Source organism: Eumetopias jubatus, unplaced genomic scaffold (assembly GCF_037043125.1).
Source record: "Eumetopias jubatus isolate StellerSeaLion01/CBP00866 unplaced genomic scaffold, mEumJub1_p1.0 scaffold_4, whole genome shotgun sequence".
NCBI lineage: Eukaryota > Metazoa > Chordata > Mammalia > Carnivora > Otariidae > Eumetopias > Eumetopias jubatus.
Genome location: NW_028274810.1, coordinates 92,806,915 through 92,823,664, shown reverse-complemented (window position 1 = coordinate 92,823,664; position 16,750 = coordinate 92,806,915). Strand labels below are relative to the sequence as shown.

The window sequence follows — 16,750 nt, the reverse complement described above, 5'->3', positions numbered from 1 at the left end:
AACTTCTCATAGAGTTAACTCTCCTACGTTACAGTTAGGAGGAGGAAGCACGTCTACAAATGCCCAGACGGGGTGGTAGGAGAGACAGGCCAGGGAGATAGGCTGATTTCTGGAGGACCCCCAAATGGTAAGTGGACTCATCTGTAGGCACCGGGGGCTGGTGGCTCTGCCCTGTGGGTTGATGGTGGAGCAGAGAGGTCAAGCCCCAGAGGCCAGGTGAGACAAGCCCTCCAAGCCTTGCCTTCTTCATACAACCGTGACAACCCAGGTTCCCTGTGTGAATAAATGCATTTCAGCAGGTGGCAAGTGCCAAAATCAAGGGTGTCTTTATCTCCAAGAGGATGCAAGTGCCTTTCCAAGGGAGTCAGCAGCCTAATCTGTGGCCAAGCCCGGCAGAAAGACCCTGTTAGTTTAGATGAAAACAGCAAATGGATCCCATGTTCTGCTGAATCATTCCTCCCCTGGGAGCTGCCATCTAAAGATGTTCCTGTCTTATGGCAAGCTCAGAAGCGGTGTGCATTACAGCCCAGAGACATCCGCCTGGATAAGCTAATGGAGACGGGAGAAAGGAGTTCTTGTTTACTGAGGGTCCACTGCGTGGCAAGCACTGTATTGTCACATCCACTACATGGAAAGGCTAGTGGAGGGGCTAGAGTTGAACCCTGGGTCTGCCATTTGTACATGATCGCACCTCTGCCCTGTTCCAGGTTCTGTTCCAGGGGCTGGTGACACAGGGGAGAAGGAAATGGCAGAGTCCCTGCCTTCAACCTCTTCACAGGCAAAACAGGAATATCAATACCTACATCTCAGAGCTGTTTGTATGTTATGCAAAGTGCTTAGCGCTGTGCCTGGTACGTGGTTAAGTGTTCAATAAACAGAAGTTACTAAATCCCAGAACCAGCCTGAGAGGCATCAGTGTCCCTATTTTACCAATCAGCCTGAAGCTCAGAGGTGGAGTGACTTGCCTTCAGAGCACCCAGAGAGTAACAGAGTAGCAGAGCCTGAATTTGAACTCGGGTTTCTAGAATCTAGGTCCAGTGCTCCTTCTTGATGTCATCTGCCTTGGCTGCCACGATCCCTTGCATCTTGAAGATACAGGAAAACTGATCAGGTGGCACCAGCTTACAGATGGAGCAGGGATGGGGGGGCCAGGTCCCACTTAATGAACTCACTCCAGGGCCCAGAGTGCAGCAGGCCCAGCAGCCTATTATTTGAGGAATGAATTTGCCGACAGGAGGGCTGGCGCATCTCAGATGTCTCGCTGACTACGTGGACAGGGCTACTAGGCAGAGACAATGTGTAATGCCTCTAATTAATTCCCCTCAAATCCTTTTGGAACGAAGAGGAGAATAAATGCATCAATAAACTGAAACAGGACTGATTTTTTGGTTCACGTGGCCATTTCCTGGCTCAGCCTGCTACCATGAGTCAGTCTGAATTGGGCTTACTTTCCAACTACTTAATTTTTGAAACCTTTTAAAGCAAACACAGAGAAAAATGAACAATCCATTACAATCTGGGGCCCAGACCCTCTCAGCGAGTGCTTGGACGGTGGCTCTTCTTGGCACCCGGTGCTGCTCCCTTACCCCTGCCACCTGCCAGAGCCAGAAATACCCTTGGTTGGAGGGTCCGTCACTCCCAAAGCACATTCATCCCGTTGGCTGGCAGATGGGCCATCGGAAGGGGCCTGTTCATCTCTGGGAATTCTGGCTGCATGTATTTCCTGCCCAAAGGCACAAACATTTGCTGGCAGGTGCACATTTTGTCTCAGTTCGGAGTGGGCAGGATCATTGCACAGGGTGTGTGCGTGCTGACGGATCACGCCTGCTGGGCAGTCTGGAAGTGGAGGGGCCCAGGTGCCCTGGGTCACCGGGAGGCTGGCCCAGGTCGTGGGGGTCTGTGCATTGTCCTCTGCAGGCAGTGCTCACGGTGAACTTCCTGGCTGCATTCATGGGCTTCCGTAAATCAACTACTAACACGTACTGGGCACCTCCTAGGGGCCAAGTCCTGGGGAAGACTGAAGCCAACAGGCAGGTCTTCTGTGAGGCTGACCACCCTCTGGTCGGGGAGGGAGACCAGTAGGCCGCCCAAACAGGATGGCCCCCACTTAGGGCTTGGGTACTGGGCAGGAATCCCAGCTCTATCACCTCCCGGCTCTGCCTTTGGGCAAATCCCTTCAGCTCTCTGGGTCTCTCCCTCCTTCGCCACCATTCTATAAAACGGGACAAGGAATACCCGCCTTGTGAGGATGTCTCGAGTATCAGTTAGTAACACTTTGCCATTAGGCCTAAGCACGGCATCCCGCCCTGTCGCGGCCAACACCCCAAACAGAAGCAGGCCCGCGCTGTATCCTCTGAGAGAGAGCAGAAACAAGGTTACCGCGCCAGGTCTAGTTTGCAAAGGAACAAGCACCTCCCACCAGCTGCTGACTCCTCCATGAGAACAGCTCTGTCCCCAGCAGCCGGGGCGCCGATGTCCGAAGATACAGACACCCCATGTGACTTCCACAGCCTCCTGAGAACACGGCTGCTTTTCTACCAAGTACAACCTGATGAACACGGGTAACCTTGGGACTCATGAGTATATGTTTTCCCTTTAAGAGCCTGCCACGCGCGTATGTGTGTGAGCTATCTGGTAAACCTGGCCTTCCAAAGTCTGACTAGTTTACACCTTTTTGCAAGAAACACTTTTTAAAAAAAAGATTTTATGTATTTGTTTGACAGAGAGAGAGAGCGAGAGAGGGAACACAAGCAGGTGGAGTGGGAGAGGGAGAAGCAGGCTTCCCGCGGAGCAGGGAGCCCGATGTGGGACTTGATCTCAGGACCCTGGGATCATGACCTGAACCGAAGGCAGACACTTAACGCCTGAACCACCCAGGCGCCCCAAGAAAATCTTTTTTAAAGATTTATTTACGTGAGAGAGAGAGTGTGCGTGCATGGGCAAGGAGGGGCAGAGAGAGGGAGAATCTCCATCAGACTCCCCATTGAGTGCAGAGCCTGACCCGGGGCCCAATCTCACGACCCCGAGATCTGGACCTGAGCCAAAATCAAGAGTTGGACATTTAGCTGACAGTGCGCCCCAGGCGCCCCAGATATACTATCATTTTCCCCTGTGTTTCATAGAAATCAGTGCAGTGGAGACAAGTCAAGTGACTTGCAGAGTGCTGGGTCTGGGACTCCCAACAGACACTCTAACTGCAGAGCCCACAGGCACACGGTTCTTAAGCTGGCAGCTTCTCAGTGGGGAAGTGGCCCGTCACAGTGTGACCGCCCAGCCCTGCATCTCGCTCCCCTCCTCCCTGCCGGGCCCGGTCTGCTGAATGGGGGACCGGAGGGTAGGCTGTGGAGCCCTGGAGGCCAGGGGCTTGCCGGATGGCTGGTACGAGGGCTGCACAGCCGGGCTTTGAGGGCCTCCCTGGAGGGCGTATGTGTAAACGTGCATGTGTGTTGAGCAGGTGCATATTTGTGTGAGCACGTGTGTGTCCGTGTTTCTATTTGTTTCACTTTCTGGTGTGGGTTAAAGAAGCGTGGCCCGCAAGGTGCTGCTAGAGTCCCCGTCCGCTCCTTCGGCCTACCCTCCCCCCAGGGCTGTCAGGGAGTCATGTTCTCTGGATTCAGGACCCTTCAACTCCCCTTTGCAGGTTGGTGTGTTTTGTTTTCAGCCTCCCATTTCTGGGAGCTGTCAGGAGTTCCCTCACTTACTCTCCAGAAAGAGAAAAGGAAATGGGGGAGGGGGTGGTTATGAAGAGCTCTGTGGCCCAGCTTTGGAGAGATGGCCCCTCCATGTGGAGGTGCTGAGAAGGCCAAGGGCATGAAGCAGATTAACCAAGAGTGGCCTGCACACCCCGGGCCTGGGAGAAGCCATCCATCCTAGACTGCCAGGCCACAGGCCACATTGCCCACTGAGGTGCACACAGCTGCCGCTATGCTGGGAATAAGCCAGGGCTAACTAAGGGACAGACCCCCTGGAGCGTCTATGACCAAGGTCACGGCAGAGAGTTACCAGAGCCCTCTCAGAACGATCAAGAATAATAAGACTTGTTCAGGGGCGCCTGGGGGGCTCAGTCGGTTAAGCATCTGCCTTCGGTTCAGGTCATGATCCCAGGGTCCTGGGATCGAGCCCTGCGTCGGGCTCCCTGCTCAGGAAGGAGTCTGCTTCTCCCTCTCCCTCTGCCCCTACTGCCCCCTCCCCTGCTCATGTTCTCTCTTTCATGCTCTGTCTCAAATAAATAAAATCTTTAAAATAAGTAAATAAAAATAACATGCAGAGGTTTTCTCTATAAATGCAGACGAGCTATACTACCAACATAAAAAGGCCTCTGTTGTTCCTGTAAAAACTTACGAGCATCTGTGCTTGGCACAAAACTGAGCAGGGCATGGTTCTTCCCTACAAGGAGCTTCGAGAGTGGGGAGGCTGACATGCAGACTCCTGCACCCGACCCGCGGTGGGCCTTATTCCTCCACTTGGTTCACTCACCACGGGTCCACCGAGTACCTAGTAAGTGCCAGACGTGGGCAGGTGACAGGCTCGGGAGGCAGGGATGAGAAAGAGAAGCAGCACCCCCCGCCCCCGTCGGAGCTGTGGTTCCTGGCCAGGGCTACACACCACTGCTGCCCGGGGGAGCTCCTTCCACGATAGGGGGTGACTGACCCCTTCTGCGGAGGGCCCCAGCATATATGTTTTGGGAAAAGAATGGCCCAGGTAGTCCTGCTGCGCACTCCTAGGTTACAGTTAGCGGGCCGGCAGGACTGACGAGTAAACAGGCGGTTCTCAGCAGTGACGCCGGTGCCGGGAAAGATGCTCCGGCAAGAACGGAACTGTGGCTTGGAGAGATGGTCGGGCGTTGGGGTGGAGATCACACAGCCTCTGGCCAGACGGCCTGCTCTGCCACCCGCTAGCCATGTGATTTGGGCAAGTTACCTACGTCCGTATTTCAGTTTGCTCATCTGTACAATGGGCACGACACCAGCATCAACCTGATGGGGCTGCTGGGGAGGACTGCGTGAGACCACAGGGGGGAAGAGCGTCAGACTGTGCGAGTGCGCACACAGGCCCGTGGGTGAACGAGAGGCTGCCCTACGCGGACTCCCTTCACAGGACCCACTCAGCTACTCATTTCCTCCATGATTTAGAGGCTGAGCATCTAACAAGTCATTCCAGCTGCCTAACCTGGCATTGAGGACTTATGCCAGGCTCCTGTCCTAAACATCTCCTGCCGTACCACCGCGGTCCCCTTTCACAGCTACAGAAACACCAAGAGACCCCTCCTTCGCTGTGCCGGCCTGACTCTCCAGAATGCCCTTCCTCTAGCCCCACTGGATGACCCCTACCCGCTGTTCAAGGTCAAGGTCCTCCACAAAGTATAGCCAGGGGTTGAGAGTGAGGCTTCTAGAGCCAGGTGCCCTGGGGTTGAAGCCTGGCTCTGGCACTTGGGATTTGCATGGCTTACCCTGGAGGCCTGTGTTATCTTGTTCTCAAAGCACGGAGAATGGCTACCTCCCAGGGTCGCTATGAGATCGAACGAGATCCTGCACGTAAGTGCTTTTGTGTACGTGGCTGGCGCACAGTGAGTCTGCACCTGGTGCAAGAGCCCATCAGCGTGTGCTTGAGTCCCTTGCCCCAAGTCAAGTTCCTCCATCTTCCTGAGCACCCAACATATGCCAGGTGCAGGGGGAGAGGGTGGGGCCCAGACAGACCCCGCCCACCTGGAGTTCCTGGTCTCACCTGGGAGCCAGGAAACGGACACAGATGACAAGGTCCTTTACACCATACTCACCAAAGCTCCCTGTGCAGAATAGGTTTTCAGATCAGAGTTTAGAAGCAGAAACACTCACCGAGTGTCCCCACATCAGGGCAGCTACTTCACATTCATCATCTCATGGTCTCCCGGCCAGCCTTCGAGGTATGGGTACCAAGCCCCATATTTAGATGAGCAAGCCGAGGTTCAGAGAGGTTAAGTGACTTGTCCAAGGTCCTGCAGCTGGTCAGCAGCGAAGCTGGGACCCAAATCCGGGTCTGCCTAATACCGAAGCCCCAATTCTTATGGGTGGGCCATGAAGACCCAGGGGAGGGAGCAGTGACCAGGAAAGAGGCAGGAAGGAAGTTGCCTTGGGAACCATACCCCCAAATGCTGAGCTGTAGGAACACCTCAATGTCTTGCCAACCTGCCCTGCCACTGAGAGGCCACCTGCCTCCCTCCTGGCAGTTCCCAGCCTCACATTCAGCTGATGGGTGATCTCACTTCTGACTGTCACAGCCAAATGGTCAATGGTAATTAATTCAATTTGTTCAGCAGGGAAATTGAAGACTTGGCTTATAGTAGTGATCTGACGTTAATGTGTAATTTATGCTAGCTGGAGCCACAGACATGCCCTTCTCCTCTGAACTGAGAATGGGTCCTACTAGAAGACCATGTCACTCCAGGTAATGAGGAGCCTGGCTTGTGGTCTGCTGCTTGGATTGAGGAAGAGATGGCTAGGGAAGAGCAAGATGATGTCAGCACAGAGAGTAACAATTCTTCCATGCCCCCCCAGGGATGAGCAGATTCAGAGAAGGGAGGGCCTAAGTGAGGTGCTAGAGGACGTGTTCACCAGGACCCAGCATGGGGCCAGGTGCCTGACCTCCATGCCCTCTGGCCTTTGCCGCTGCCCACATGTGACATTAGCCTCTGGTTGCAAACAGACATATGGATGTCCAGGGAGGCTTTGTCCTTCCCCAGCCCCGGTGACCCAGCTGAGCAGAGGCAGGACTCAGATCCAGGTCTCTGCGGACTGCAAATCCAGGCTTTCCTTTATCCTGGCACAGAGTCTGGATTGCCCTTTGGTGAAGATTTGCTCCCCTCCCCACCACTGTGGGCGGAGCGCGCTGCCCCACCCTGACCACCCGGGGCTTGGCCATCACTTGCTTAGGCCAACAGAATGTGCAGAAGATTAAAAATTGCCAAAAACTTTTTGCTCCTCCTCCCATTCCGGAGAAGGCATTTTCCCTCTGCCCCCTTGAATCTGATCTATTTGTGACTTGTTTTGACCAACAGCATGTGGCGGAAGTGATACGTTCTGGAACCTGGCCTTAAGAGGTCTTGCGGCATTCACTCCTGCCCTCTTGAAACGCTGCCCAGAGAGAACCATGTCAGGATGTCAGCCGAGCCTGCTGGAGGATGCGTGGTCCACCAGAAAGGACTGAGGCATGCCAGGTGACCACCAGCCAGTGGCCAGTCAGGGAGGGAGCCCGGCTGGCATGTTCCAAGCACTCCAGCTCTGACTGCGAGCCCACGAGCGAGCCCACGAGCGAGCCCAGGCGCGAGGAGGAGAGGAACTTCCTAGTCAACCCACGGAACTGTGAGAAATGCCCAGTCATTGCTGTTTTAAGCCCACTAAGTTTGGAGAGGTTGTTTGCAGCAATAAACAGCTGATACAGAATGTTAGTAAAGACGGCATGAGCAGAGGTCTAAAATGTGTGCGTGTGGGGCATGAGCAGAGGTCTAAAATGTGTGCGTGTGGTTTGCCTTGGCTCTGGCACTCTGTGATCTACCCTGAGAGGAACATGCCCTGGGGGGCCGCTGCTCCTTCAAGCTCACGGAGACAAACGCAAATGGGGCAGATGTGAGCCCAGCCCACAGCCTGGGGCCAAGCCTCTCCAACCCGTGGCCAGAAACAGAGCCTGTTCTAGAGCCACCAAACCACAGCAGATCCTGAGCATGGAACTATTTGGTGTTGTTACCCTCTGAGTTTGGGGGGGGGGGATAGTTTGTTATGCAGCATCACCTTAGCCAAAGCTGACTGATAAACCATCCTGCCTCTAACCCACACATTTTTAACAAAGGTCCTGTGTCCTGCATGAGAAATGCCATCCCCCTAATTTTCCTGAGAGATTCTGACAGTCCAGTTATCATCTGTACAAAGTTGCAGGAGCACAGAACATGGCGTTATGCAGGGGGAGTCAACGGTGCCGCTGTGGTCCGACAAAGCCCTTTACTGCAGGGGATAAACAGCTGAGGGCGGGGAGACGTAGTGGGAGGCGGTTCCTCCCGGCCGGCTAGAGGGTCCCAGGTGGATTATTTGTACCAGGTAGAGTGGGAAAGGCAGGTAAGGGATGTCTTTTAACTTGCTCTGCTCTGGTGATGTCTAGTTAGGGGAAGAACTTAGGCAGAAAGTACGGTGTTCCCTATGGTGGAAGTGGAAGCTCACCTGCACCAGAGCCCCAGGTTCAGCCCTGCTTCCGGGCTGCTTTTTGCCGGACCTCTGACCCCAGCCTGGATTTCCCCGGTGAACACAGCTCCAAGCTGGCTCCCCAGGCCCTTCTGCATAGTGGTCCCGGATTACCCAAAGCTACTGGAAATAGGACAGAGGTATCTCTCCAATGCTTAGTGATGCAGACAAAACCGGGTGACAAGGGGGCTGTTGAAGGCTACAAGGGAGTAGGGTGGGGTGGGGCACTTCTCCAAAATGACAGAGAGAAGATGACAGGGCCTTCTGCAGGGCTCACCCACAGGGGTTTGGCCCTTCCATGGTAAATGCCAAGGACGGCACACGTTGCCCATGAAACCAGGAAAACAGCTCTGGTTCTCAGTCCAAGGTGGGGAGACATTTTAGCAAAAGAAAAAGAACAGGAATAAATCAGGCCCCTAAGGTCCAGGGTCTCTCGCACACCCTCCGGGGATGCCAACGCCGAAGATAACACCAGTCAGCCCCGCCTGGTTCCCTCAGGTCCAGCCAACGGCGAACATTCCCACTCCTTCTCACTTGCCGGCAGTGGGTCAGCAATCGGGTCGCACACTCAGGCTGATCGAGGAGTGGCCAGGGGCCATCTACAGGGCTAGCCTCAAGCAGGCAGCAGCTCTGAGAGCATAAGCTGCCAACAAACATCCCAGAGCTGAATCTGGTTAGAAGGTGCAGAAATACTGTATGTAGGACACCTCAAAACAAGCACACAGGCTGGGTATTATAACTCCGTTCTGTAAGTGGGGAAGCCAAGGCCCAGAGAGGCATTCCAGGAAATCCCCAGTGAGACCGCTGGGCAAACTCCAGCTCTCTCTGCTGCCCACCCTCTGCTCCCAGGCCGGGGGGGGGGGTCAGTGAGTCAGCTCCTTCTCTTGCCTCAGGGGTCTGCTGCTGCTGTGCTCCCCCAGAAGAGGGGTGAGTCTGGGTCCCGCAGACCGTGCGCCACTCCCAGGGCCCCAAGTTCTGCACCTCCCTCCGCTAGCTGTCCCCCGCTGACAGATCTGTCCCAAACCGGCATGCCATCCTGGGGACCTCTCCCACCCAAGGTCTGAGCAAAGGCACTCAAGCTTTCCACTGCCCCAACACTCAGAGCGTGTCACTGGACGGCAAGACACACATCCAGAGGTGTCCCTAGTTGGCTTGAATGGTGGTTCCCCCATAAGGTATGTCCACCCGGAACCTGTGGATGAGAACTTCTTAGGAAGAGGTATCTTCAGATGTAATTGAATTATGCAACTGTAATAAAGTTAAGGATCCTGAGATGAGATCATGCTGGCTTTGCGGGGGTGGGGGGGCTAAATCCAATGACACTGTCCTTAGAAGAGAAGACAGGACGGAGAGATGACGTGAGGACAGAGGCAGAGAATGGAGGGATGCATCTACAAGCCAAGGAGGGCCGGGGACTGCCGGCCACCCCCAGAGGCTGGAAGAGACAAAGGATCGTCCCCTAGGAACTTCAGAGGGAACGTGACCTTGCTGACACCTGAATTTCAGACTTCTCATCCGATTCCCTTCCTTCCCGCTCAAGAACACTACATGCACATGAGAACACCAAGGCCAATGTCATTATTACAGGACTGTTTCGCATCCACTCAAATTAACGTACAGAAAAAATAAAACCATTTTCCAAACGACTTAACCATTTTGTCTATTTTCAAACTATTTTTAACTTCTAACTACTATCACCAAGAACTGGGAACACATTCACAAGGCTCATGATCCCTGGCCCAGAACCCTCTGCCTGGGGAATGAACTTGGGAAGGGTTTTCATCTGTGACAATAAGCCAGACTCACCTTTCTCCTGAGCCATCTCTTGCAGACAGAAGTAGATGACCCTGGCTCCTAGGCTGAAGCCAATCAAGGTGACAGGTCTCCGGCCCTGCAGGAGACAGGACACAGTCTGGAGGTTGGTACACTTGCCAGTTCAGCATCGGCCCTGATGAGGACGGCCCTTGCACACTCCTTAGCGCTTGCTTCACGTTTAACGAATCATGCATCTGCTACCCCTGGTTGGTCCCAGAGCTCCGATGTCTTAATCAGGACAGGCAGGACCCTCACTCATGCAGGAATCCACCTGCTGCTGGAATTGCTTTCTCCAGGGCCGACGGGCAGCCTCTGGCTGATTGATTCCCTTTCATCTCGAACCCTTACCCGGCCACTGTCTCTTCTTGCCCAGGGGACAGGATGCATCTGTTGGGTGGCAGACGACTACAGTGAAGTGGGGTGCCAGGGAGAGGAGTCAGAAGGTACCCCAGGGTGTGATGATGGGCACCGAGGCAGAGGCACCTGGGGGGAGAACTATTCTGTTTCTAGAGAGGAAGGTGGGACTGAAATGTTGGCTTTAAATAAGAGAAGGTAGTAAGTTAGACACGGAGAAGGATTTTCTGACTAAAGAACTTGTAGAAAAGGCAACTCCTAAGAGGAAGCGTTACGGGGGTTATCTGGGTACCAGCTCTCCATGGAAGGAGAGGACAGGAGCAGAGGAGCTCCAAAGGTCGGGTCTGGTCCCGCCAGTCTCTTCCTTTTCCTTGTTTCTGTGCCAATACGTGCGTATTGACCCTCCCTCCCCTCACCCCCATCTACGACGACAGGAAACCCTTGATCAAATAGTAGCGCAGTCCTGCAGGAACCGTGTGCAGCAGCTGCTCGTCATCCCCCAACTCCCACTCACGCCCCTTGGTCCCTGCTAACAGAACTCCTGAGTTTGGCTGGCCCACAGCTCTCCGGCCAGAGACCAAGTCACTCCGACTCCCTTGCAGCTCGGGAGGGCCAAGGCATGAGAAGCAAAGAACGGTGTGATTTCCATGCCCCCCACTCCGCTGTCCTGCCTCTGTTTGGATGGGGGGTCGTGCCAGCAGATGTGTCTCAGACCAAAAGAGAGACCGAACACTCAGGACGCGTGACCATGACGTCGACAGAGTCTGGGCTCCTGGTACTTACTGCAAAGCCTCCCACATGGGAGGTAGAGTAATGGCCCCCTGAGGATGGTCCCATCCAAACCCTGGGGCCCCGTGAGTGCCACCTTATGTGACAGAGAGGGAGGCAGGAGGGTCAGAGGAAGACGGGTGACGTGCTGGCAGGAGCAAGGGACGGAGAGAAAGATGTACAGATGCCACACTGCTAGCTCGGAAGCTGGAGGAAGGGAGTTACTGGAGCCTTTGTAGAAAGTAGGTAGCCTTTGGCAGCCAGAAAAGGTGGGGTCGTGGATGCTCCTGGGAGCCTCTGTAAGGGATGCAGCCCTGCAGACCCATGGTAGATTTCTGACCTCAGAGCTGTAAGATAATAAATCTGTGTTGTTTTAAGCCTATGGTCCCATGTTACAGCAAGAGGAAACAAAGACACATGGCATTGCCCCGGATGCTGACATCCAGGCTGTTCCAAGGGAGAGGGTAAACTCCCGCCTTCTTTAAGCCAATACCACTCTGGTCTTTGCCTTACAGCCAAACCTGGCACAGGACTTCTCTCTTTCTTCTGGCAAAGACACAGGAATCGGTGGGGGGGGGGTGTTGTTTCTCAAGCAGTTTACCCATTGTGGCAGAAACTGCTGGGTGTCCCTCAAAGTCCCTCCTCCCCTTTTCCCATAGCTGAACTTCAGCTGGGTTCACTGACATGCAGAAGAAAGACGACCTTCCCCAGCTGCTGCGCCAGTAGGGATGGTCCTAGGACCAGGGTCTGGCCAGTGAGACGTTGGTGGAAATGCTACAAGGCCTTTGCTCTTTCGTCTTCAGCCCTTCCTTTCTCCTGCTGGCTGGAGCTGATGCTGACATCTGGGACCATGAGGGCAAGGCCACGGACAGCAGAGCAACAAGCCAGAAGGCACCTGGACCTCTTCATGGCAAGCATTCTCGTGTAAGACTGCCTTCCTCGGCTTCTCCTCGAGAAACAGACTTCTGCTTTGTGTAAACCACTGTGAGTGGGGGTTTTCTCTCACTTGCAGCTCAAACGAATCCTAACTACACAGTCATCTCTGAAACTTTTCCCCAAACTTTTGTCTCCACTTATTCAAGTTTATTTTGAAGGGGGCAGTTTCATTTCCCTGGTAAGTACTGGATTCAAATTTAAAAAAATTTTTTTTTTAAAGATTTTATTTATTTATTTGACAGAGGGAGACACAGCAAGAGGGGGAACACAAGCAGAGGGAGAGGGAGAGGGAGAAGCAGGCTTCCCAGGGAGTCAGATGTGGGACTCGATCCCAGGACCCCGGGATCATGACCTGAGCTGGAGGCAGACACTTAACGACGGAGCCACCCAGGTGCCCTAAAGTTTTTTTTTTTTTAATAAAGATTTATTTATTTATTTGAGAGACAGAGAGAGAGAGAGAGAGAGAAAATGCATGAAGGGGGAGGGGCAGAGGGAGAGGGAGAGAGAATCCTCAAGCAGATTCCCCAGTGAGCGAAGACCCCGATGCGGGGCTCAATCCCAGGACCCTGAGATCGTGACCTGAGCTGAAGCCGAGAGCCAGACGCTTAACCGACTGAGCCATCCAGGTGCCCCCAAATTTTAAAAGTCTGATGATCATTGATCTTCCTGACCATCGTATGTGGTATTTGGACCACTGAAGATCCGCTCAGATGGTAGCTCTATGCTTGCAGGAAGGAGCTCCTGGCCCTGTCCAACCCCGCAGATATCTGTTACTCAGTGCTTACCTAATTACCTGCTAGAAATGCACAATCGCAAATTCTCTTCTCACTGGTCCATCCTGGGATACTTTTGTGACTTGAAAGATGGAGCAGTGAAGACCGTTCAGCCCCCCCAAAGCCACTAGACTGTCTCCATGTGGGCTTGTGTCTAGGGCTGACGTCTGTGCACAGGTCAGCTCACTCACTTCCCTTCTTGCCCCCGCCCCGCGCCCCACAGCCAGTCCCAGGTACCTGCTGCCGGGAGAGCAGGATGTGGGCCAGGTGCTTGCCGACCTCCGCCGACCGATGGAGACACACACCCCAGGGGTTGTCGATGACGTTGGCGACAGTGAGCAGTGAGGCTGGCCAGGTCAGGGCAGCCACGATGCCTGCAGAGGTGGGGTATCAGTGAGGAAAGCAGTGCGGAGAGGCCCTTCTAGGGAAGTGATGGGCTGGCTAATCAATGCCCAAGTGAACACATGCAGAGTCTTGAACTTGGAACCCGTGTGTTTTCCAAGGGCCGCCAAATTGCTAAACAGCAATGAAGAAAATTGCAGCTCATGCATTTTTGATTCATGGACCAGATTCCTTCTGTTCAAGTATCTGTCATGGCTGGGATTCCAAAGATGGCCTTGATTTGTCACTCCACCCTGTGCCCTCCCACTTTGTGCTCTACTCTGCGGTGCCCAGCCCTGCCCTGCCATCCACACTAGGCTCAGCCATGGGACTTGTTTTGGCCAATGAGATATGAGTCGATGTGAGGCTTGAAATGGTTTTGTGCATGGGGGCCAGCCTCTTGTACACTTCCACAGCTGGTGTGGGCTAGCCTGCTGATCCCAGGGGGAGGGTGACAGACAAATGGAGCAGAGCCAAGTTGCTCTCGTTGCCCCAGACAAGGCCAGCCTAGATCACTGGACAGTCGGCTGATCCACAGATGCATGAGCAGGCCCAGCCAAGATCAGTCAAATGAAGCCCCGTGACTTCTCTGCTGTTAATAAGAAATGACTGCTGTTTTAAGCTACTGGGTTTTGGGGTTGCTTGTTATGCAGCCATAGCTAATGGATAAGCTGTGTGACAATGTGGTTGGTTGTTTACCTGTCCCCTCCCTGCAAAGACCATAAACTTCATGGACAGGAATGCGGCCTTCACTTCTCTGTGTTCCTAAAGCCCAGCACAGTGCCTGGCTCCCTGGGAGCCTCGGGTGTGCAAAGATATGGTAGCAGTGGGCATGCTGCTGGTGGTGGGGCAGGGTGTGGGGTCGGGGGGCTTACCGGACAACACCGTGTACTTCAGGGCCTCCTGGGCCACCATGTTGGCCAGACCACTGAGGATGGTCTCCAGGGCATTGCCAAGCTCCATCAGGTACTTGGCCTCCCAGGCCAGGCAGTACTGCTCACTGCTGCGGGCTAAGGCCATCCACGGGGCGCTGAAGGTGCCTAGGGGAGAACACAGGTAGGTGGGGGTCTCTCCTGTCTGTGACGGGGACCACGTGTCCTTGTGGGCAGACAGAGGACCACCCCTGCTGATGAGCGGCAGCTGTCAGCGAAGCACGGCACCACCCTGGGAGTCAGCAGGCTGGGGTTCGAGTCCCAACTCTGCATTCAATAGTAGTGGGGTGACCCTGGGCACACCACTTTCCCACCCGCAGCCTTACTGTGCTTATCTGTGCAGTGGGGAGATGAATATTTAGCTCCCTTTACAGTGTAGTCGTAGGAATGAAGTGTTGGAACTTCTCTATGTGTGAAGTGCTACTCTCGCTCACCCTGCAGTCATTCTGGCATCAGCTGCTGAGGATGGATGATAGGAATGCGCACTGCGCCAAGCAGCTGGCTCTGGGAATCAGCGGGAAGCCATTCTACAAGCTCGGGCTGGGAGACGATCTGGAAGTTTGGGGCAGAGGTACCTGAGCCCAGCTCTGCCACAGTCTCACTGGGTCACCCGGTGTTTCTGAGCTTCAGTGTTCTCACTTAGGGACTAGAAATGGGGGGTGAAGACAGCACCACCACAGTGACCAACATCAGACACAAGTCCAACGCTGACCGTCTGCCTCCCTCTCTCCCCTGCTCTGTCCCCTCCCTCTGCCCTGAGTGAGAATAGTGTCACCTCTCCGGCATGACACTGAGGCCCTCAGTGAGCTGGTTCCTGCCTCCTTCCCAGCCCCATTGCTCCCCAATTTCTCACTTACACTCTGCCCGCCCCCCCCGGAAAAAACCTGCATCTTCCACGGCCTCTGAAATAGGGTGCTACCACTGGCCCTGCTTCGTAGCTGAGGAAACTGAGCCATCTAGGCCTCAGTTGGCAGGGACAGGGAGGTGCACACATCACACAGTCACTCTGCTCGGCAAGAAGGACAAGGGAGTCAGCTCCCTGCCTGACTTAAAGACCTCATCCCTACCGGAGGGTGCCAGGCCAACGCAAGCACCACCCTGAGGCTGCTCCCCCCTCTGCAGGGACCCTGTCACGGCTCCGCGACAGCTCAAGGTAGAGAGCAGGGGCTGGGGTTGGGGGAGGGTAAGGGTGAGGAGGGCTGTGTCCCGGCTCTCGGCAGCTTCCTGGTTGCTTGGCTCACACAGCCAGGCATGCCCCCTGGGGTCCTACATCTGTAAGAATGGAATGATAACATCTGACTCCTGAGAGTCGTGGGGATCACGTGAGAGGTCGCACGCACTGCCTTATATAAACACTAAAGCGTTGTATCGCCCTGAGGCCCCAAACATGCGCTATGGAGCCAGACAGAACAGTGATAAGTCTGCCCCAGTCCCTGGCTAGCCAGGTGACCCTGAGCAGCCCTTGTGCACCTCAGTTTCCTTATCTATAAAACGGGGGTGACAATGATGCCCACCTCCCTGGCTTGGAACGAGGGACTCAGTGAGCAAGGCCCCCCGAGATGCTCTCACTAGTACCCGGGTAGCTGCAAAACTGTTGTCACTAGTGTGCATAATCCTTAACCAAGGGCTGGGCTGCAGAGAATCAACTATCCCTATCACACACAGGCTTCTCTCCCAGCAGAGACGGGAAAAGCTACCCTCTTCTCCCTCCTGAACTTCATCTAGTTTGCTTGTTTCTTTGACCCGCTCCCCCACCCCACCCCCGCCACCTGCTGGAGAGCACGCTGCACCAGGCTGGTGGAGGAGAACACTGAAGAGGGTTTCTTCCTGCTACAGTGAATTGGCCTTCGACCTGGGGCCAACAGAGCAAATCACACTGAATTTGGCTTTTGACCTGGGGCCAACAGAGAGGGTGAGGGTAAAACAAAGAGAAGGAATTTGTTTCCAGATTGGGCAGAATCACAAATTCGTTAACTTAGATGCCTGCTCTTTCTTACTCCTTCCCTCCCGTCTCGGTCCGGCCTGCAGCGTGGTATCACGGAAGGGAGTGAACAGAGACACCCATGAACTTTGGGTCGGGAGACAAGGGTTCAAATCCTGCATCTGCCACTCTCCTGAACCTCAATGCGACCCCTCTGGGCTTCCTCTTCTGCCAGATCAGGACAGGACCAGCCCCCACCTCAGGGGGTGGACGTGAGGATCCCGTGGGGGTAGGGCATATCAAATTCCCACTTTGTGGGTAAAATGCCTGACTCGGGGTAGGCACGGACTAGGTGCTCAGTCAACACTGGAGGCCCACTGTGCGGGGACGGGGCCTGGCCATCCCACACCAATAAGGTTCTGGCACTTGACCAGATGCAGGTGGATGGATGCCTCTACACAGAGCCTGGACATTTTCTCACTTGCTTTCTTCTGTCTTATTTAGAAGAGCTGTGGCTTCTACCCTCAGATCCCAGAGATCTGGAAACTCAGGAGAGAGATCTGGGAACTCAGGAGGCTGCCAGCACGTGTCTGGTTGGGATGCTCTGGGTTCCCTGACCCACCCTGCTCTCTCTCTCCCTCTCTCTCTCAGTGATGAACTGTT

The 16,750-nt window shown here is 54.5% G+C and overlaps 1 protein-coding gene across 8 annotated transcripts in view; it reads right to left on the bottom strand.

The window, feature by feature from the left end:
- TMCO4 (transmembrane and coiled-coil domains 4) overlaps positions 1-16,750 on the bottom strand; it is an 89,013-nt gene that overhangs the window by 29,083 nt on the left and 43,180 nt on the right. For all 8 annotated transcript variants that reach the window (XR_015768014.1, XM_028108480.2, XM_028108484.2 and 5 more), the window contains 3 exons: positions 14,110-14,274; positions 13,091-13,227; positions 10,014-10,098 (listed from right to left, as the gene is read on the bottom strand). Coding sequence is in view for 7 of the 8 variants with exons in the window: in XM_028108480.2 (XP_027964281.1) it covers positions 10,014-10,098; positions 13,091-13,227; positions 14,110-14,274 (387 nt within the window). In the remaining variant the exon portion in view is untranslated. The remainder of the gene's footprint in view (positions 1-10,013; positions 10,099-13,090; positions 13,228-14,109; positions 14,275-16,750) is intronic.